The sequence below is a fragment of the Corvus hawaiiensis genome, chromosome 6 (genome assembly GCF_020740725.1).
Source record: "Corvus hawaiiensis isolate bCorHaw1 chromosome 6, bCorHaw1.pri.cur, whole genome shotgun sequence".
NCBI lineage: Eukaryota > Metazoa > Chordata > Aves > Passeriformes > Corvidae > Corvus > Corvus hawaiiensis.
The window spans coordinates 40109288-40130870 of NC_063218.1; the positions used below are offsets into that span (position 1 = coordinate 40109288).

General features: G+C 43.3%; 2 protein-coding genes across 10 annotated transcripts in view; both read right to left on the reverse strand.

Annotated features, from left to right (window-relative positions):
• The window catches only part of CKAP5 (cytoskeleton associated protein 5), a 53897-nt gene extending 39364 nt beyond the window's left edge, over positions 1-14533 (reverse strand). For 2 of the 7 annotated variants that reach the window (XM_048305901.1, XM_048305895.1), the window contains exons 1-4: positions 14423-14533; positions 4397-4488; positions 3669-3862; positions 2355-2561 (exon numbers count right to left, since the gene is read on the reverse strand). In XM_048305901.1, the coding sequence (XP_048161858.1) occupies positions 2355-2561; positions 3669-3862; positions 4397-4453 (458 nt within the window). In that variant the 5' untranslated portion in view covers positions 4454-4488; positions 14423-14533. Of the gene's footprint in view, positions 1-2354; positions 2562-3668; positions 3863-4396; positions 4489-6399; positions 6545-10575; positions 10651-11023; positions 11039-12816; positions 12897-14422 lie in introns of those variants that run through there. The other 5 variants (XM_048305896.1, XM_048305897.1, XM_048305899.1 and 2 more) reach the window with 5 other exon arrangements.
• A 1730-nt stretch (positions 14534-16263) lies between these two features.
• LRP4 (LDL receptor related protein 4) overlaps positions 16264-21583 on the reverse strand; it is an 83741-nt gene continuing 78421 nt past the window's right edge. For 2 of the 3 annotated variants that reach the window (XM_048306891.1, XM_048306889.1), the window contains 2 exons: positions 21307-21448; positions 16264-19551 (listed from right to left, as the gene is read on the reverse strand). In XM_048306891.1, coding sequence (XP_048162848.1) covers positions 19468-19551; positions 21307-21448 — 226 coding nt within the window. In that variant the 3' untranslated portion in view covers positions 16264-19467. Of the gene's footprint in view, positions 19552-20668; positions 20738-21306; positions 21449-21583 lie in introns of all 3 variants that reach the window. The other variant, XM_048306890.1, reaches the window with a different exon arrangement.

Here is a 21583-nt window from a genome sequence, read left to right on the forward strand (position 1 = left end):
GAAAGTCTTACAGTGCACATTCAGCAATTTTGTCATTTACTCAAACCATTACGATAGATATTATTTTGAGATGATGTACGATTTAAAGAATACATGCCCTATCAAAATTAACCTCCACACCCAGTTTGGAATTATAAAATCAGGCCTCTCATATTACTTCAAAGCACTTAGTCTAATCTGGTGCTTAAATCGGCTCCCTTGCCGGGGGGGAAAAACAAAAAGAGAAGAAAGAAAGAAGCTGTCCTTAGACCAAAATTTGTATGACCTACTTTTTTTTTTTTTTTTTTGTTAAATCAGAATAGAATCTCCTTTGTCTATCCTTGGAAGCAAACTGCAGTAAAAGCATTAGTCACTTTTCCACTTGTTGGACCAGATAATTAGAGTGAGCTTGGGTCATCTTCACAGAAAACACGTGTTGAAATATGTGCTACTGAAAGAACACATGAAACAAGTTTCCCCAGCCAATCACCCGTCCTTGACGGGAGATTCTACGTGCTCCTGCACTTAATAGATGAAACTTCCTATTTCAATCACTGATGAATGAGAACACAAGAACTTTCTTTTCAAACTCATAGTAAAATTAACCGCTGTAGTTACTAAGGCATCATAAGTAAATCACCTCAAAAGCAATAAATTTTTTGCTTCAGAAACATTTCTTCTTCTTAATTTTTTTCCACCACACTTTTTCTTATGGTTCCCTCCAATTCAAGTTCCACATAAAAAAGCTAGCAAAAAAGGCTGCTCAAGAACTAAAATCTACATGTCTCACTTTCTACAAATTCTAGTGCACATAATTTTATTTCAACACCAACTATAAAACATACTAAGTACAAAAACCTTCAGGAGGTCTTGGAAATAACACAGTTTATGTGAACAATAAGTTGCCCAATAATTCAATTTTTCTATCATGACTCAAAAAGAGAGCATTTGGGAAAAGTGCCTATGCGAACTTATCAGTATCTAATTCATATAATCTAATTTATGTAACAAGAAAGAACAGAAACCTTAGCACAAGACAGAAAATACCAGAAATTAAACTAGTTATGCATTCAAGCTACCCACCTCGGTACAACATAGACAAATTTTGTTATCAATGCAGAAAGCCTACCAAAGCGTAAGAAAAATTTAAGTAGCAACACAGCTCAGAAGCAGAAGATGGAGTTTAAGCCAAGAGGGCTGCATGAGAGTATTTGATCTTAACATCACAAAGATAATAAAATACTACATGTAAGAAAAAAAAAACCAAAACATATGTGGCACATTTTACAGAAGTAGTTAGTTGAAAGATACTGAGGAAGGTTATGCAGGTTTCTAATTACACTGCACTGTTAAAAGTGTTAAAAGGACATTTAACTAGATAAGCAATTTTAAATAGCTAAAATATGTTCTTAAATATAGGACAGTAGTTTCACATAGCAGAATCATAGGTAATGTGTTAAGCCCAAAGCTTTATTTTGACATTACCAAAGCCTGAAACAATTAGTTTAACAAGGATCATCTCCATGTATGCCTCAGCAAGTTCTCTAAAAGAAATACAGCATAAGGCACTCTCCACATAAATGATACAGTTTTCACATGAGCTACTTTACTCAGAAAGAAGTGTTTTGTCCATAAATTCCAAAATTACCTGTTTCCTTTAAAAAAACACCTAATGCTCAGTAAACTATATATACACCAAGTATAAGAATTTCATAAAGCCCTAGCATTTTTCACTCAAAGGCAGCAAACAAACTTGATGTGGAACCAAAAATTAATGTAATACTGAAGCCTACTACAGCATCTTAAATTGGAATTGATTTTTAGGGAGTACTAGCAGCTCTCCTGGTCAATAAAGGAATTATTATATAGACAATAGAAGCTTACTGTGCAATGAGCTTGGTTTTCTTTTTCTTCTTCTAAAAACACACACTGTGTACCCAATTAAACATGTCCGCACCAGTGAAGAAAACAGTGGTTTAAAAAAAAACCAAAAAACCAAACTACATTTTAGTTTTCACATCAGTGAGTTTATTACAGATACTCAGAAGAGAAGCTTCACAGTCTGTAACAAGACTCACTAATGTTGCCCTTCTTTCAGAGGCTGGGAAAATGCAAGTTTGGTAAACAGTTACCATGAATGAAAAGAGATTCAGATGAGGCTTGTACAACATTGACAACCCTCACATCTAACAGATCCTATGATGCTGTCAACTGTTGTTGCCAAAAAATACCAGTTCAGGAAAGATGCATTCTACTCAACAATAACAAGGGCCTGCTAAAAACTTAAGCAATAAAATTAGACTCCACATATTGCTGGGGTGAGGAAAAAGCAAAGAAGAAAACCACAAAAAACACCATGAACTATAAAAGCTTACCTTAGTGCTTTCCTCAGTGTCTCTATACATGCTACTATGATTTTCGGGTTCTTGTTGTCCAGACCCTTTAATAATTCTTCTTGTATTGCCTCTCCTTTCTCAATTTCTATATACATTAGACATATATCTAGACCCAGCTCTTTTGCTCTGGCCTTTGGCTGATTGAACACTTTATTTACAACTCCAGATGCTACTTCTCCTGTTGTCCTGAAAGGTGAGAGAGTATTACTTTTGAAACATTTACGTGAATTAAGTGTTCTACATCATTATCTACAGAAAAAAACACACGCAACACTGAAACCAGATTAAAACCCAACAAGTCTTCACATAAAAGGGACTACATCTTAAGATAACCTTCAGGGAAATAACCTTTTGTAAGGAATGACTTTGACATCTGGTTTAATTAAAAGAACACAGATCATAGTTAACATGATTGTAACACCAGACTACACCAGTGAATAGTAGACGTTCTCAGGAGTGTATTAACATTCTCTAGTTGAGGTTCACAAAAATGCCATGTCCTGGATTTGTATACGTTGCAATATGTTATCTGTATCAGTACATAATCCCAGGACAGTATTTCACATATCGTTCCAAGCTTCAGATAAACAAAATCATTTACATCACTTTTAAGTCAAGGAGTGTGCAAGGTTGTTAGATTTTTAAACAAAGCTTTGGGTTTATTTGTTTTTAAGTAAGACTTTTATTCATTTAATCAGGTCACAAAGTCAGTGGACAAAAGCACTAATCTAGCCTATTATGTGCTTTTTATTTCACCCTCAGTATGGCCTATTTCATGGGCTAGACAACAGAGAAGTACTAAAAAACATCCAGTGAAGAAATTGGCAGGTATGGAGATTCATATTGGTTATGCTGGATGCAACATCATATAAACCTAACTACACTTTATTTCATGTATGAATTACACAAACATCCACCTGAAAAAAAGGCTCCTTCCTGTACAGGTAAGACTGTTTCAATCACACAAGAACAGAGATTCCAGTTCATAGCACTTACACCACCACATTACTGATTTACTTTTTTTGCCATTTCAGAAATTTTTACTAGCGCCTTCAATAGTTTCTTAGAACACTGCAAGCAATTTGTGACAAATTAATATGCACATGGAGGCCATCCACAAGGAAAGCCTGTCATTTGGCAAGTTCTCTGGATTAGAAAGCAAGATCTGCTCTTAACGAGCGAGATCAGAATTGTTAGTGGCCACTGCACAATTTACATGCAGCTGCAGCCTTTCTCAGAGAGGCACATTAAACTGTCCTAACAGCCTAAGAGCAGCAAGGAAAGGCTACTTACTTCCCAGCTACATGAGCATTTTCAACATAAGCAAGAGCTGCTTCCAGTCCTTTCAGCTGAGCCACTGCATTGGAGTCAGTCACAAATTTCTTTATCAATCCAAGATACTTGGACCATTCAGGACTCTTTTCATCATCTATCTTCTGGAAGAGCTTCAGGGCTTCTTCATAACCGTTTAATCTGGCTTTCCATAGCTGGAAGCAGAAATTGGACATTTAAATGTTGCGCTAGTACAACCTTAACTCACCAATCTCACAAAGCTCTTCAACCATACTTGAAAGTATACTCATCAAGCTGGCACCTGCAGATTTCTCCTCAATGTCTATATTAATAACATGCAACAGGACAAAATACTTGTTTTTCTCCTGCCAAGAATGACCTGGATAGAGAGATGCCAGTCTTCCCCACTGCTCTTCCTAAGTTCTAGCAACCACCAATGAGGAGGTGGGAGCCCAACAATAGCTGCAGCTACAGATGAGTAATTTCTCCACGTGAATGAGCAAACTGATCTTTCAGTGCACAAGCTTACGCCATACCATGCTACTAAAATCTGCTTAATAAAGGTTATTCAACCTCTAGGTTGGATAGAGCTGATGCAGTTTCAGAGCTGTTAATACTCACACCAAGCAGCTGTCAAGATTACCTAACTATGGTGTATTTAGATAGAGAAGCACTACAAAATCACCAGAAGCAGAGATACGCAGCAAGCCAAATCCAAGATTTCCTACCTTGTGTTCACATTTCTGATCAATGGGCAGCTTCATCCACTCACTGTCGTCCCCCATTGTAAATCAAGCTCTCTCTATAACTACAGTAATTTCTGTGGAGATAAGGACAAGTTAGAAAACAGAAAAATACATATTGGGTGTATCCATAGTTATACCTAAAAAATACAAAAACACAAAACAAAAAAAACCCAGCCCCCCTCCCCCCCCCCCACTTCTGTAGCAAATCTCATCGCTAATATGCGATCCAAGGTTGTAATTATATTTCGGTACAGACCTTGAAGACCAGACCACTATTTCACTATTTTTTAAGCCCTAGAAAATTACCAGAAGCCATTAGAGAGCAGTGCAGTTTGTAGTATTTCTGACACAAGTCTCAGTCAGTGAAAGTTTTAGTAAGCCAAAAAAGCATGTGGAATATAACCTCACCTAAGCTTGAGGAAGAATGTACTACAGCTAAAGGCACTAAACCAAAGTGAGTTGCCATCAACATTAAACACTGACTCTTACTGACACATGCTTTTAGCAACAGGTGCCATGAATCAGTGTCAAAAAATAATCAGATGCAAGTGTAAGGACAGTCATTTTAACAATTTTACAAACAGCACAACTGAAATGAACAGTTACTGAGAAGAACAAAACCCATTTTTGCCCTAATTCTAATGTAGGCAGCGTCAGCAACTGTCAACAAGAGATCAATTTCTTGCCACGTGTAGGGCTCAAATCCTTACTCATTCAAGTTTTAGTGGTTCCCCCTTCCCTTTAGATTAAAATAAGAACACTATTACAGTATGACAGATGAGATCTCAGGCTCAATGCCTGTCTCAGACTTATTGTACAACTAACCTGACTGCTCAGAAAATAATGAGAGAACATGTCTGATGCAGAGAGATCAGCAAAATGAAAATAGCAGCAGCAGTAAAAAGAGCTCCCAGTGTTATTTATACACACAAAATCAAACTAGAGATGGAGTAACACATTTCAACACACCAGTTTGAATTCACAGACCAAGCCCAAAACTCTATAACCCGACCATATACAACAATTAATCACTACAGGCATATAAGCACACAACACTAGTAGAATGCTCCTAACAGAAATTCAGCCTATACCAGCAAAACTGTATACTTTAGCATACAAAGTATTTCACCTAATACTCAGAGGTTCTCTGTAGAAAATTAATCCCTTGAATTAGGAGTGTATTTCCACTCACATAAATTAATATAAGCAAGTTCTTCAAAGCCTTCTGGTCAGCCACACAACACTTACAGACACAGCTAACTCGACGGCAAAATTAGGCTAGCAACAGCCTACAGTAAAAACAACCTTTTTTATTCCTTCCTGGATTAGTTAGAAGATACTTAAAAAAATAACAACCCAACCTCCCAATAATTAAAAAAGAAAAACCATTAAGAAACACAAAGAACTCCAAAACCCCTACCTGTCACCAACACACAGAGCCTCACAGCAAATTACACTAAGCTTGCCTTAAATATTTACAAGTTCCTATGGATGTTAATACTGTTCTCACTATAAATGCATGAACTATTAATTTGCCCAATGGCAGTAAAACAAGAGTCAATGTCAGAACACAAGTTGACTACATATATAAACAAGTGTATCCAAGCATTATTATGGTTTGTCCTTCTCATTTCCTTTCTCATCAAACAAACAACAATATGGCTATTTTTTCTTGACATCAGCACAGTGGTGCCAAGTGTGCTTCTAAAGAAAAAAAAAATCTTTTTGGGAGGGCCAAAGAACTGTAAACCACTAAGAATGAAAGGATCTGCTCATTATGTAAGAAGAAAAGCACTCAGAAGTGAGGCTACCTAAAATCCATTCTACTGAACTGTTAATTCTGTTTCACTACCTTTCTAACTGTTCAACTTACTGAAAAACAAAACAAAACCCTAGTCACAGCATTCCTCCATGTCAGGAATTGACAAAAACGGCACTCCAAATTAAACTTTACAATAAGAATACAACTCAAAGGCCATACCAACCTCAAACAATCATACGAGGTCAAAAGGGCAAGTGAGTTACTGCATCCAAACCTCATCAGCCTTTTGCAATGGATCTGCTTTCATCTGTTTAAATTCCTGCTTATGTTTTCTCTGCCCCAACCTCTCCTCTTATCCCTCCTTCAGCCTAGTGAAAGAGTTCAAAATTAAATAGAAATTAGACTCCTGATTCAAACCCAATGCATTTTACCTATTAAAAAAAAACAACCTAACAAAAAACCCAAACCCATCAAAAACCAAAAATCAAACACGCACACCAAAACAACACAAAAAAAGCACCACCCCACACCCAAAAGCATGGCAAACACAGAGGTGGGGGGTAAAATAGATCTAATTCTATGAAGGTGGTGACTTCTCTCCAAAAGCAAGAAATGAGACTGAATTTACATGAAAAGCTTTCCAAACAGCCAACCTAGCAAAGGATGCAGGAGTGCCCTAAGGTGAACACAGTTTCCAGCAGTAAAATTCCCTATCACTCAAGTTAGTTCTGCAGCCAAGTGCCATCAGCAAAGACAGCTTTGCCAGTATAAAATGAGATTGTATTAGGAATATCTTCATTTTAATGCACCAGTACAGAAATAATGGAGTACTTCCTCAGTGTGGATGCAGACAACATAAATAGATGCAGCAGTTTCTTCGCAATGTCACATACACCTTTGTGAAGAACAAGCAGAGTGAACTTCATAGAAAATTAGGTAGTTCTGATTCTTAATCAGAAACTTGGAACTAACTCAAGCTATTGCCTCTTTATATTTTGTTGTTGTTGTTGAAGAACACATGAGGAACCAATACAAGGATAACAGTTATTCACAACAAAAAAAAAAAAGGGGGGGGGGGGGGGGGGAAAGAAAGCACTAACACACCTGCCAGCAACAGAAACAACAGGATAAAATTTTGAAACCTGTATTAGACATCTAAACTCTGTTTTTTAGAAAACTGACAAAAGCATGAACTTCCTACTTCAACAATAAAAAGAAACATTTATTTCTCTCTGGAGATCTGTTCTGCCAAGGAAAGAAGTCTCATTGTAGGACAGTCCTCAATCAAGTACTACAAACCTCAATTCAGTTCAAACCCTAGTCAATAGCAACTCTATTAAAAAGGCTTGTCCATTACAGGACTAATACTGATTTACAATTATTTTTGCCCATACACATATACAACAGTTCACTGCCACAAAGTACAACCTTTTGCTTGTACACTAGCGATACATTACAGAATCTAGAAGAAAAGGATCTAGGATTTCCCTTCCCACGTCACAATGTACTCACCTTGGGGGGATCACACATAATAAGAGAGACAGAAGGAGGGAAGCTGAATGACCATGAAACAGCATTTCACCTATTTTTTCAGTCTAGTCAATTCAGTTCCCCTACTACTTTCTGTCATTAACATCTACAATCAATACTTCAATTAAAAAATGGGTTAAGTTGCCTTCTACACTGACTCTGGCATCTAAAAATAGTGATAAAACTATACTTCCCCCAGCAATTGACAAATCCCTCTAGAACAGAATTTCTCAAAAAGTATTCCATGGTCACAGAGGGAAAGCTCCTTCTTAAACATCCAGTCTTTCTAGCTTCATCACTGCTCACATTTGTCCAAATGCCAAGATTTTGTACTGTCTACATCTTGCATTTACAAGAATAAGAGACAGTTGCTTCTCCTTTCAATTAAGTCACTGGGTTCTGTATAATCATAGTGTATCCCACATTTGACAAAAAGGTTTTTCTTAAAAGCTTCTTTGCAAAGACACGTAAACCTCAAGTCCTTCTCAACATCCAAGTAGCAAGTGACCTCATTATACGGTAACACAGCTAAATTCTGTTATTACTAGTGAATTTGCAGCAATGAAGCGTTTGACCTACATAGATTTTTTCTGTTGCCACAACTTGGAACAAACAGAATTAAGACTTTCAGTAACAACATTCACTTTGTAAAATCCAGAAAACAATACTTCTGAAGCAACTGAACCACCAAAGTTAGTTTTGTGAGAGACATCTGTCATAAAACTGGTCAATGCAACATTTCCAAAAGCAAGTCACCTGAGAAATCTGTAGTGGAAATGAAGAACAAATCTTCCCTGACAGTTCTTGGCAGGGCAAGTTTATATTATGGAACAGTGAGAAAATGAAGACCATCAAGAAAAGAACAGGATCTTTTTAAGGGAGATCACACAAGATGTGGCAAGAGTGGAAAGCATTTACAAGGTAGCATAAATGCAAGAGTTTCAAATGTAAAAGTGAAAATTCTCAAATGAATGTAAGTAAGTTTGGAAACAAATTTACCAACACATTAAAAGATTGTGGCAAAGTATCAAAACATCAAAGTTTGGATTAACCATGCACTACTCTGAGCAGCTCCTACTCAACTTCCAAATAAATGCTTTTCCAGCTACAATTTTGAGAGCTGAACTGCATTAACATTATAGGTTATAGCATGGGGTACCACTAAGGAAAAGTCTTTTCATCATTAACATTCGGAAATGTGATTTCTTTTGAAGCATACATTCATCACCTATCATTACATTTTATTGTTAAGTGTCAGCTTCCAGACGATTTTCTACAGATGTACAATGGCAAAATAGGAAGCCATTTTATGCTAAACAAAACCAGCTGTTTTATTGATACTGACTGTCTACTTCTCCCTACTCACTTTCACCTATTGAATACTACTGTGGCACAAGAACATCATCAAATATTTTCATATTTTGAAAGATTCTCAAAAGCATTACTCAAGACTAAGTTCTGAGAAATCAAGACAGGTCTTTTTAAAGGAAAAATCTGTTTGAAATGTTCCTATACAGTAGGGCACAAATTTGGAGTGTATATGGTTGGATGTCACATTTCAGATAAAACTGTACTTCCTGCAAGACAGATCTCTGTTAGTGCAGCCACAGTTTTCCTAGCAGAAAAAATTTTGTTTGTTTATTCATTTAATGGCAGTTTTGGGTCACATTTGCTCTTCGGCTCTGAAACAATGAAATTTCACTTTCTTAGAAGTTTAGTCCAACATGGGTTTTTTGTATTTGCTAGCCAAACCTTCCCATTGGACGCAACATAAAGTAGATCAGAAAAAAGGTTGAAGACTCAAGTAATCATAACACAGTAGGCAATAAAAATTTTACCAAATTTTAAAGGCTGGCATTTTCAATTGACAGATGAATTATAACTTGCAAGATACAAGATTCTTGCTGAAAAAATAGCAAAACCTCAGAATAATGAAAAGAAAAAGGAGAAATGCATGCTAAAGAGAAGCTACGGCTTCAGCAGCAATGAAATGGTATTCACGAACAAACAGCATTAAATTCTCTCTTGCCTGCTCTAACTTGTATGTCCTAACTCACCTCAGTGAAATTTTAACAGCATAAATGACAAGTTATTGGTAAGAGATATAAATACTTAGTTTCTCTGGAAGGATAAGTTTTAATACATGGCCTGTGAAAGTAACCAGGGCCGTTCTTTTCCACTCATCTAAAAGTGAAAGACAATGCAAAATAAACTGACCTTCTGTTACAGCAAAGACCAAAAGCAATTTCTAACTGCATGGGTAAGCCTGGAGTGAAGCCAGTCTTACGGAGACAAGAAGGGCAAAAGGGAAAAGGGCAACCCACGGGCAAGTGCACAGGCATGCACTGACATAATTCTAAGGATGGACTGTTGGAGTGAAAGATGTCGGTGGGACTGTGCTTATAAGCTGTAAAGTCCCCCACCCCTCAAGAGGTTTTACAAAGCTCAGGCATGAAAAGGCTCATGCGATGTTCTTTAAAAGGACGGCCTGAACTGCTGATGAAGGAAAGCTCCCGCGGAGACATCACTAGCTTCCTCCTTCGCCAAGGGAAGCTCCCTCCAGCACGGCTTCCCTCTGCAACTAGCGGCGCCCCCGCCATGCCCAGCACCTTCCAGAAGAGCACCCCCTCCACTTCTGCCCGCAGCCCCAGATGCGTCCCCGCAGCCCAGCGATGTTTCCCGTTCCGCGGGTGTCTAGCCGCAGGCCGCGGCCGGGCACGGCGAGCAGGCCGCCCGCCCGCCCGCCCGGCATTGTCTCTGCCCGCCGCCTCCGCCCCGCGGCCCGGCCAGGCCGGGCCGGGCCGGGCCAAGCCCTGCCAGCGTCGCCGCGCACCGCCCGCGGCTTGGCCGGGCCGGGCCGGACACTCACCCTGACAGCTCCGGGCCGGCTCCCGGCGGCAGCAGGCGGGAACCACGGGCGGGCCGGGACGAGCCCCTCCCCGCCGCGGGCGGGGCTCGGGGCGCCGCGGCCGCACCTGGGCGGGAGCCGGCCCGCGCCGGGGCCAAACAAAGGCGGGCAGGGCAGGGCAGGACAGCGCCAGCCCCGCTGCGCTGACCCCGCAGCAGCCCCGGGCACATCGCGCTCCCTTCCCGCCACCGCGGAGCAGCCCCCGCGGGGCCAGGCGGGCGGCAGCGGGCACTGCGCTGCACGGCCCTGCCGGCGGCTGCGGTGCCGCCTCCCGGCGGGAAAGGGGCCGCCGGGCCGGCGACCAGTGACCAGCTCGGCCCGCCAGGCCTGCTGTCCTCATGAGTCATACCCCGAACGCCCATACCCGTCAGAACAATTACTACTCTAACACAGGGAGCTGCGGTCATACCCGAGCATGCAGCAGACATTATCCCAGGCCACCAATCATCCAGCAATCCCTAATTGAAGGAGGGAGCGGTTCTGAAATCCGACAGGAGGAACGAGGCCAGCCGTGGGGAAGGAGAAACAGTGCCTTCCAAAGGAGGTACGAACGAAGAGCCCATACCATCCCCGCATTTCATGCTGCTGCGAGATGTGTAATGACAGCACTCTGGTGAAGCTGATTCATCAGCAATCTCTCTAGCCCATCGTCTGACATTTTGAGACGCCTTTTCTACAGTGACAATAGCAACTGAAGATGCTGGTATGGTGGAAACTGGCTGTCACTAGCTTCCTCCTCAGAAGAGCATCAAGCCATGTGATGCAAGGCTGTATTTCTCCAGCCATCTTTTTAGCTAGCTGAAGAAAGAAGCCTCTTCTAGGCACTGCGAGCACCAGCCATGCTCCCCACTGAATAACTGTCCAAGTTACTTTTCCTACCACCTCACTCTGTCCCCTGCAACAGGAAGGTATGGACATGCACAGCAGATTCTGCTTTTCAACATCTGATGTTTACAGAAATCGAGCTATCATAGAGACAAGCCCAGATAATATACAACTGCTCAGGTCAAGAGACTCTTTATTCAAACAAGCCAGAGCAACACTGCCTAGTGCAAGGCAATATTTAGTTTAAACACAAAGGTACAGGGCTTTTCCATATCACTTCAGAACTCCACCCATATAACATGAACCACTGGGAACATTCTACAACAAAGCATCAGCAACGACAGCAACACCTTATTAGTCTTAGGCTATGTTGTCTTGAACCAACTACTCTGCTACAGATGCAAATGGCTTTAATGCCATCCTACTCTGGCAAAGACTTGACAAACCATTTACATTAAATAATTTACAAACAAATTAGCAATACAAGTTTATACATTTCTTTTATAAACCACATAAGGACAGCTGATGGTAGTGTGGAGCAGAGGAGAATTAGGAACAGGGAAAAAGGGAACCAGATGAACACTGACCATGATTTTGAAAACCTTAATTAGAAGGTTTGCAAGCATTTACATCTCTCATGTGTCCTTCCAATCATACATCCTACCCAACAAAATCCTCCAAATTAGATAATTAAGATAGGTATCTCTACTCCACAGAACATTCAGAGCAATTTCTAATTGTGTGTACTGTTCAAGATGTGTGTTAAGTGACGTACAAGAAAGGGCAAAAAGAAGTGCTACATCTGCAGATGACAACTGGGTAGCAAAAAACAAGTACAAAAAAGGATTGACTAAAGGAGCATACAACATGCCAAGTGCATTTCAGCTGTAAATTTATCACTGAACACACAGAGTGAAACAATTTATAACATTACACTGAAATTCAGGTTTTCTGCACTGACTATTAAACAAAACAAGATCTTCCCGTTTCAGCAGATGCTGATATGAGAGCACAGCCCCACCGTGGCAGACCATGTTTTCAGAAGCAGAGGGCCAGCTTACATAGCTGGCCCATACAAGGGAAAGGACAAGAGCCAGCATGAAAGTTAAGTCTGACAAAATACAAGTCCTATGTGTACAAGAACCAGGAATCATGTTTCATCACCATGCATTCCCTTTTTTTATATTAGAATATCAAGGGAGAAGCTTTCCATCAATACAGATCTAAAGCAGTCTGAATAACTCCCATACTTCTGAAATTTAAATTTCTGTTCAAGTCATCACATAATCTTTTCCTAGTTAATGTACCCGACTTTGTGGTTTTGAGAATTACTTTCAATACATCTACAACCATTTGTTCAGAAACAGTCTGCCGTACCTGAAGGCCGTTTACCAGGGATTCTGCTTTGATATATCACTCTCTCAATGTTGCTTATAAGGCTTAGCCCTATCACAGTTCTTGAAGGAAAAAGAAAAAAAAAAAAAAAGTGAAGCTATCAGTTCAATATGGGGGGAAGCTACCAAAACAGCAAAGTTTAAAGAGAAATCAAGTCTGAGGCAGGAAAACCAAACCAAATTCTAAATTTTGCACTATCAACTGATCTCATGTTGGACACCAAAGAGTCAAAACTATACAGGCAAGTTGCACTCAATCATTCTTCCTTCTGAGCTGAACCTATCTCAAAGTTTTAGTGATAGACTTTTGTGAGTAGACTTTTAGAATACTCCAATATTTGAGACTCCATGCATTCTGAAATAAGCAGCTTTACAGTTTCAAACTAATAGATTCACTGAAAGCCTATAGCAATGCTTTCTTTGATACACCACAAATACATAAGGAAGGGCTCCCATAGCTGGTAGCTCAACATCCCGACAGCTACTCATCCCCTTCTCACCTGCACAAGGCAACTGTAACTGCACTGCAGTTCAGCAGATATAGCAAAAAATCAAACACTAAACACAAAATAAATCAGTGAAAAATAAAAATCTCAATCAGACAGATGATACACAGCAAACATAAATCAATTAGAAAACAGTAGCTTTTTTAATTTTTTTTTTTTTTATTCTTAGAACAGAATCCAGGTTTGCTTAAGGTGCACAGAGGTATCGTTCCTCAGCCTCTGTCATGCAAAACTTCGGGTCTCCCACTGACAGAGAGCCAAATTCAGGAGGAAAACCCTCTGTACACCAACCTGAAAATTACTGTCTTTGGAAGAATCACAAGACTGTCTGATTCAGAAACAAAATCAAATGCAATGGTGGAAAGGTGTGTGTGCAGAAGCATGGGACACACATTTCTATCCAGCCCCTCCTTGCATACACTAGAGAGAATCCAACAGGAAGCATCTCCTGGTGAGAGGCTCTGGCAATCTTAACAATTGCACCCAACAACACAGCTGCAGAAATAAGAGATGAGCTCGCGCCTCTTGTCTGAAGACTACAGTCACCTCAGAGAACGTTTTTCTTAGGACATTCTGGAGGGGAAACAAACCCTACACGCAGCCTCGGGGGACAGAAGGCGTCCGGTCCGCATCTCCCCCGCGGGGTGCCCGGCTCCCCCGCAAGCCCCCGGGCCCACTCTTCCGGCCGCCTCCCAGGGAAGGCCCCGACCAGCAGCCCCAGGCCCACAACGACGACAGGACGGAAGCAACCGCAGCGGAACCGCCGAGCCCGCGGCTCTCACCGGCCCCATCGGCTTCGCTTCGCGGGCGGCCCGAGCGAGCTACACCTCCCCAGCGCGGCGCGGTACAGGCCGCGGCCTCTCAGCGCTACCACCCGCAATCCTCGAGCCGCCGGGCTCTGGAGGCGGATGCCGGTGCAGCCCGCGGGCCCGGGCCATCCCCATGGGGAGATGTCGCGCCGCTGGGACTACGCCTCCACACGGTCCCCGGGAGAAACGGGGAGGCTCGACCCTGGCGGAGGGGGAAGGCCTACCCACCCTCCCACGGGCGCGGGGAGCGGACAGGAAAGGGATCGCGGCTCACCGGGGAAGGGACAAGGACGGCGGGGCTCACCCGGGCCCGGCGGGTCGGGCCGGCGACAGTCCGGCGGCTGCTCGGCGGGGTTTGAAATCGCCAGCACCGCCCGCACCTCCCAGTGTCCGCCGCGCCCATTGGCCGCTACAGGCCCCGCCCGCACTCGCGCCCGCGCCCCTTATTGGCCCGTTTGAATCCGGCAGCCGCAGCGCGTGCTCTCCGCGCGCTCCCGAGACGGCGGCACCGCCGCGGAGGGAACGCGCAGCACGGCCGGGCGCGCCCCGCTCGGTGAGCACCGGCACGCCTCCCCCCGCTCTCTCGGCCGGGCGCGCCCCGCTCGGTGAGCACCGGCACGCCTCCCCCCGCTCTCTCGGCCGGGCGCGCCCCGCTCGGTGAGCACCGGCACGCCTCCCCCCGCTCTCTCGGCCGGGCGCGCCCCGCTCGGTGAGCACCGGCACGCCTCCCCCCGCTCTCTCGGCCGCCGCCGTGTCCCCAGGGGAGGGGGCGGGGGGGCTGCCGGGGCCGCTGCGGCTGGAGCAGTGCCTGGCGGGAGGCGCTGGTCCTGAAACAGCCGCGTCAGGCCGCAGGACCCCTTTAGCAAAGGGCTAAAGCATCTCGGAGCTGATTGATTCACCTTTGGCGAAGATCCTATTACAGAAGAGTGGGCCTTCTCTTTCCTATGGTCATTGAGTTTGCAAAGCAGCAACTGAAGAAATGACTGATAGGGGAGCTCATCACTGTCTATCAGTATCTGAAGGGAGAGTATCAGAAGGTAGAGCCAGGCTCTGCTTGGCGGTGCCAAGCAATAGGACTAGAGGCAGTGGGCAGAAACAGATAGGCAGGCAGTTCCACTTCGTGGGTGTGCTGGACGATGGCCCAGGGAAGTTGTGGAGTCTCCCTCACTGGAGAATACAGGATCTGTCTGGACACAATCCTGTGCCAAGTGCTCTGGGGTGACCCTGCTTGATCAGGGAGGTTGGCTCAGATGACCCACTATGTCCTTTCCAACCTGGCCTATTCTGTGAACTGTTTTTGGAGCACAGAGTTTTTGCTCCTTTGTTTCTTCACTTCAGCTTAAGAAATTGAAGGAAAAATTGTTATGGGTAATCAGAATAGAAGACAAGGGACAGCAGAGTGCCATGCATGCAACTGCAATTAATCTTACACTGCTCTCTCCCTACCATGCCATGTAAGCACCATCAGTTTATTGAAAGTGAGACAATTTTTTCATGATCTGACTGAAATGGCTTCTGCACTGTGCTTCAATTGTGAAATGAGCAGAAATACAGTTGTTTAAAATGTTTTAGGGAGTTCATCAGAAAGGGACAGAATGTGTTACAAGACTGGCACCAGTACTGCAGTGTCAGTTATTAGTGGATGTTTCATTCATTACTCAGCCTTTTGCACTATTTAAACTCTTGGTTATAAAAAAAGGCAACAGAAGCCTAAGCAAAACCCCCTACAGAAAGAAAAACCAGCTCTTCTTCAGAGCTTTATTTTCCACTCGACAGAGGCTTGAGATCTCTACAATCCTAATACACGCCAGAAAGAACAATCCCTTCTGCTGTTGCCATGTTAAAGAGGGGGGGAAAAAAGCAAGGCAGGGCAGAGTGAGAGATATTACGTATGTAAAGAAATCTGCAAAAGTGAGTGTAGATATGGGGCCCTTGATTCAAAGCCATAGGGGTGCAGTGTATGCTACAATCAGGTTCCTAAGAACCTGAATCTGTTCCTACCTTCTTGCTCCTCTCGAAGCGAAGTTGAGGTTCTGTCTGAACAAGTTTGGGAGTTCCTCATTCAAAGGGGAGTCCAAATAACATGCATGATTCACAACCAAAAGCCAGGCAGAGTGGTTAAGAAAAGCTAAATTTATATTAAATTATCATCAACCCCTAAAATACTGAACACAGTGGTTAAATAACTCCAGAAAATCCAATGTCTCCAGTGAGTAACGTTAAAACCATTACACAGGAACACACGGAAATCACTGACGTTAGCTCAGGACAGATAGGAGAGAGGTTTGCTTTTTACATAGTAAATCAGTGCTCAAGAGATCATCCTCCAGTAGCCTTTCTACATTCTTAACATCCTAAGTGCAACAAGGGTCTTCTCTTCCTCAGAACGGGGAACCATGATGCATCCCCAAGGCAGCATCTCACTGGGGCTGTCTCTATGAAAAAGACATGTATTTCTGCCCACCTCACTGGTAGAGGAGGCTGTGTGACATTTTATTGCTCCTTTTCACCATAATCATTTGAGGAAGGGAGCAGAAAGCAGTTATGAATGGTTGTTAGGCTGGAGTGTGCAGGGTCTCTCCTAAGAAGCAGCAGAGATATTGATCAAGGTGGAGATCACAAGCACCATGAGTTGTTGAAAAGACTGTTTTTCCATTCCACATTTGTGACTTGGGCAGCAATTACTCTGACAGGCTGACTTAAGTGACAGGTCTGGGCAGATGTTTCCCTTCACCCCTGTCCCACCTCAGGATTTTGGTGCACAGTTACATAAGCTATTGGGGGAAAAAAAACCCCAACCCATTCCAAAACCCAAAGAAACCCTGCTCTTCTGTAAGTCAGAGCCTTCCTCCTCAATCTCCCCACTCCCAGCCTTGATGCCCCTGCCCCTACATGTGGTTTCTGCTCAAATCGATGTTCTGCCTATGCCTCAGCCCTCTGGTGTTGTCCCTGCGTGAAGTGGCTTAGATGGGCAGGGTCCATGTCAGTGATATGCACTCCTTTCTCACTTCCCAGTCAAGTCCACACCTCAATCCAAAAGTGCCTCTGCCCAACAAAATCAATGCTTCCCAGGCTGGAGTCAATCAAATAAATAATTAAATAAAAATCTAATTAAAAAAAATAAAAATAAATCCCTCTGGGAATAGGGAAGAGTCCCACATTAACACAGGGAAATTTCCAAGCCTTAGCTCCAGTTCATTTTCCACAGGAATATACACCTGTCAGCCCAATGGTGCAGTTATGGACAGAGTTTCAAGCCACCTAGCCAGGTCAAAGCTGCAACCTTCCCCTATCTACAAAGCTACCTCTGCTGTGAAAAGTACAGCCAAACCACTGGCAACTGTTGTGTTTTAAAGGAGTAGCAGGCCTGTTAGTATATAAACAAGGCTAGAGCAGAGTAGGACAATTCTCCTTTCTTTTTACCTGAAAAAAACATTGCATGGGAGATGTGCCCACCCCCTACCTCTGAACCATACCCCTGATGTATGTTTTGCTCTCTTTACACCATGGGTGGGAATGTACTTGACCTCTATCCAGGCGATAAAGAGGTTACAAACTTTGCAGTGAGAAATTCTTCACTGGGAAGTTCTGCTTCCAAGTATCTGGCTTAATGCTTAATATTTCACCATGTGACTTGAGGGGTTAATATAAATTTTGTTTTTGAAGAAGTGTCAAGCAATATTTTCTCTTCTATATTTTGAACAAACAGATGACAAGAGAATGTGAAAAGGTGGCAATAGTCCTTGGGAGCATGCTCCAAATGCTGCTGGATTTTGGCTGCAAGGGTAGGATGACATTCCCTAAAGGGTAAGAGCCTTGGAGGCCAGAAAACAACTGAAGCTCATGCAGCTGATGGGAAAAACTACTTAGCAAGGAGAGCTATTTAGTGGTAACAGAAGAACTTAAAGTGCAATACTATCTGATCTTAAAATGGCCCTTGCAGCTCCCTGATTATTGTCTCCCATTCTAGGTCAAATGGGCTCAGCCTAGTAATAAAGCAGTTCCTAACTGTCAGCACTGAGCATTCCCCCGGGAAGGACTTGACCTAGGAATTCTCTCTTTTCCCTTATTACGGTAATCAAAGGTCCTAAAGGCCAAAATAATTGGGACCTTGCAGAATTGGGACTAGGGGGGACCTAGCAAATTTTCTTTTTCTTTTTTTATTTATCAGTTATGCAAAGATCAGTAAAATTTAGGTCTTGATGAGGTCCATTTCCTCCCATTAGCTCTGTAGAGCTGAGTGAAATACCAATCTCTTCTTGTCTCAAGTTCAGCACTCAGACTCCAGTACCCACAGGGAACAGTTCTGAAAGGGCCATTGGCTGACTCTTGTTTTTCCAGAGTAGAAACATATTTTAACAGGAGAGGGGAGAACAGGAGCAGTGTCCACTGCCAGCAACAGACACAGTGCTCCAATCTGAGCATTAATTGAAATTTTTAGTAGCAGATACAAAAGTAAGCAGTGATGCTCCCATGAAGTGAGTCTTGGCAACTGTGGTTACCCTCTTTATGCCTTTACAAGGTGACCTGATGCTATTTCAGTGTCCTCTTGAGCCCCAAAGTATATCCCATCTATACCAAGACCTCTCTCAAGTCAGAGACCCTTCAACACAAAGCCTCGAAGAGTGCTGCTAGTGCTGGAATGACTCTGTGACCAGGAGCCAGCAATGAGGCAGCTCTGCTCTCTTCATGGGCATTGACCGTGAGCTGGATGGCACAGGACTTGCAGGTTGCCAGGGAACAGAGACTCTGAACCAGATTCAGGCCAGAGGAGTCATTGCAAAAGTTAACGTGGCAGCTTCCAGGAAAAGGGAACATATAAATAAACCACAGACAGTGAAAATGAGTCAAAAGAGTCTCTGGGTTCCAACCAACCCACCCATCCTCCTTCTCCAACCACAACAATACAGCTGCCCAAGCTCCTTGCTGAAAGGCAGTCCCAGTCTCGGGGCCCTTGTGAGAGAGGCTGGTCTCTGCGCCCTTCCTTGCCAGGCAGGCAGAGTCCTGTCTTTTTTGTGCAGAGCAGAGGGTAGGGAGGGTACGACTGTTTCCAAAGTCACATGTGCTTTACACCTCGCTCTCTGTGGAGGGCTTGCGTTGGTGTTTCCAGCCTGTGTCTGGGAGTGAGCCACGCCGCTCAGGAGTGGCTGCTGCTGTGTTAACACTGCTGCATTCAGACTGTTCTTCCTGTAGCAGCTGCTCAGTTTCAGTGTCATCCAGTGAACCAGAACTGGCCTGGATAGAGACCGTATCCGTCTTCATGCAGACGTGGTCCCGGAGGATCCCTCCACGGGAGCTCCGAATCTGCTTAAGGTCATCCTATTCGGAATCATCACTGGATAAAAGGCATATTCCCTCCACAATCTTGATCTTCTCCTTAGTGTAGCTATGGTCAGGACCAGTCTAGGGAGAAGACAGATTAATGAAAAAAATACATCTATGGAAAAATATGGCAAAGAGCAATGCAGAGCTGGAATGAAGACAGTGAAGCAGACAAAAAGCTGGACCTCCATGTAAACAGCCACTGGCTTTAACTGCCACAATGGCACACCACCTTTAGTTCTTTACCACCCCCAGACGAGTCCTCCCTGCAAGAGCTCTCATTTCAAACTCCATGAGTCTTCAGTCATGGAAGTGGAATGAGGATGAGGTTGCTCTCCTCATTCAACTATACATATTCCCTGACAGAAGAGAGTGAAAACACTGAGCCTAGAAAGGAAGGAAAAAAACCTCACCAAACAAAATGGGAAGCAGAAACAGACAGAAAACCTCATGGTAAAAGTAGGCAGGGAATCAATTCAAGGTTTGCAACATCTTTACATCTGAGTCATTCTAGATTCACCTCTCAGCAAAGCACAGCTGGAATACTGCTATTGAGTCCAAGTCTCACAGTGACACAGGGAAAGGAGATTATAGGGAAACAAGCAAAATGATCAGAGGCTAAAGGGACCACACTGAGATTAAAGTATTGAAATCTGTCTAACTTGGCTCACCAACAAATAAGGAGCATCTGATCTATCCCTGAGGAGAAAGTGGAGGGAGTGGGGAAATACACATCTGCGTATATCAAGGAACATTGGAATTAACAGAAAAGTGGAAAGGATTTAGATTCCCAGATAAATAATCCTATCTTATCCTTAATAGATAAGGCCAAAATGGCTTGAAAGTTTGGGAAATCTATTGGATAGTACCTTTGGAAAACAGTAAGGGAAAACTCTTCCCTGTGTAAATCTGTGATCCCTGCTAGAGGAACTAAGTGATCTAACAGATAATCATAAATAGTTCTAACAGAAATTACCTTTTCCAAATCTCACTGAGTATGAGTAGCCAAAGCCCAGACCAAAAAATCTGCCATAGAAAATTACTTATACCTTCCTGAAGACAGTAGAGCTAGTTTAAGGACATAAAAGCCGGGGGGGAGGGGGGAAACCAAGAAAGAGCAATTAGTACAGACAGTGCTTGAGCCACACAACAGAGCTTGAGTGAGGGAGGCAGGATCAAACACACAGAGCAGTGATACCTGACGTGAGGATGTGGACGGAAATCAGAAGAGGGAAGATGAGAAGCTATCTGAGTGATAAGAAAGCTTCTGAGGAGAAAAGAGAGGAAAAACTAAGTGCTGCAAGATATTATATTAAACTGTCTCCATTCTGTGGCACAAAGTATGGACCTCTGAAGGGCCTTTAAAATGCTCTATTTAATAAGGGCTCTATTTTTTTCCTCTCTCCCAACCCTTCCAGGCAGTGCACACCCAGGAGCTACATTCTTGTTAGCAAACCCCTTCTGACTGCCTGGTTCCCCATATAAGTGTCCAAAGCAACCTTGGTACAACAGTCACTAACCAGGACCTGTATCCATGGAAGACAATTCCAATTGACTCATGTACTTTTGAGGGCCAGCACCCAATGTAAATGAAATACAAGACATTGTGGAAGTGGGTAAGAAGCAGTGATCTAAAGACAGGCCAAATTCACTACAGCTCACTGGGGAAGAAGTGCTGCTGGTTGACCTCCATAGCAGTCTGAACAATTCACTGAAGCTGTCCTCCTATGTCCTAGAAGTAAATGCTCACAAGTTGCAATCCTTCCACTTAGTGAAGCCTGTAATACTCAACAGCAGCTTAAGCTGGGCTCCCATGTCCTTAGTAGCAGCTCTTACCTCTTTCTTGTAGCACAGCTGGTTGTACATGGTTGGTTTGGGAATCGATTCAATCTTCACCTCCTGGGTAGATGTCCGATATGACGGATTACTGTAAGTTAGGTTCCCCAAGCCAGGGTCCGTAAACTTGGACTTATTATGCCTAGAGGGAGAGAGCTGTCAGAAAAGACACGGGAACCTACTGCCAGGATCCAAAGTTCCTCAGTGCTCAGCAAGTGGAAGGCTCCAGCAATCTCCACTGTCCCTCAAAGAGAGAATGCTGGCTTCATCTGGCTCT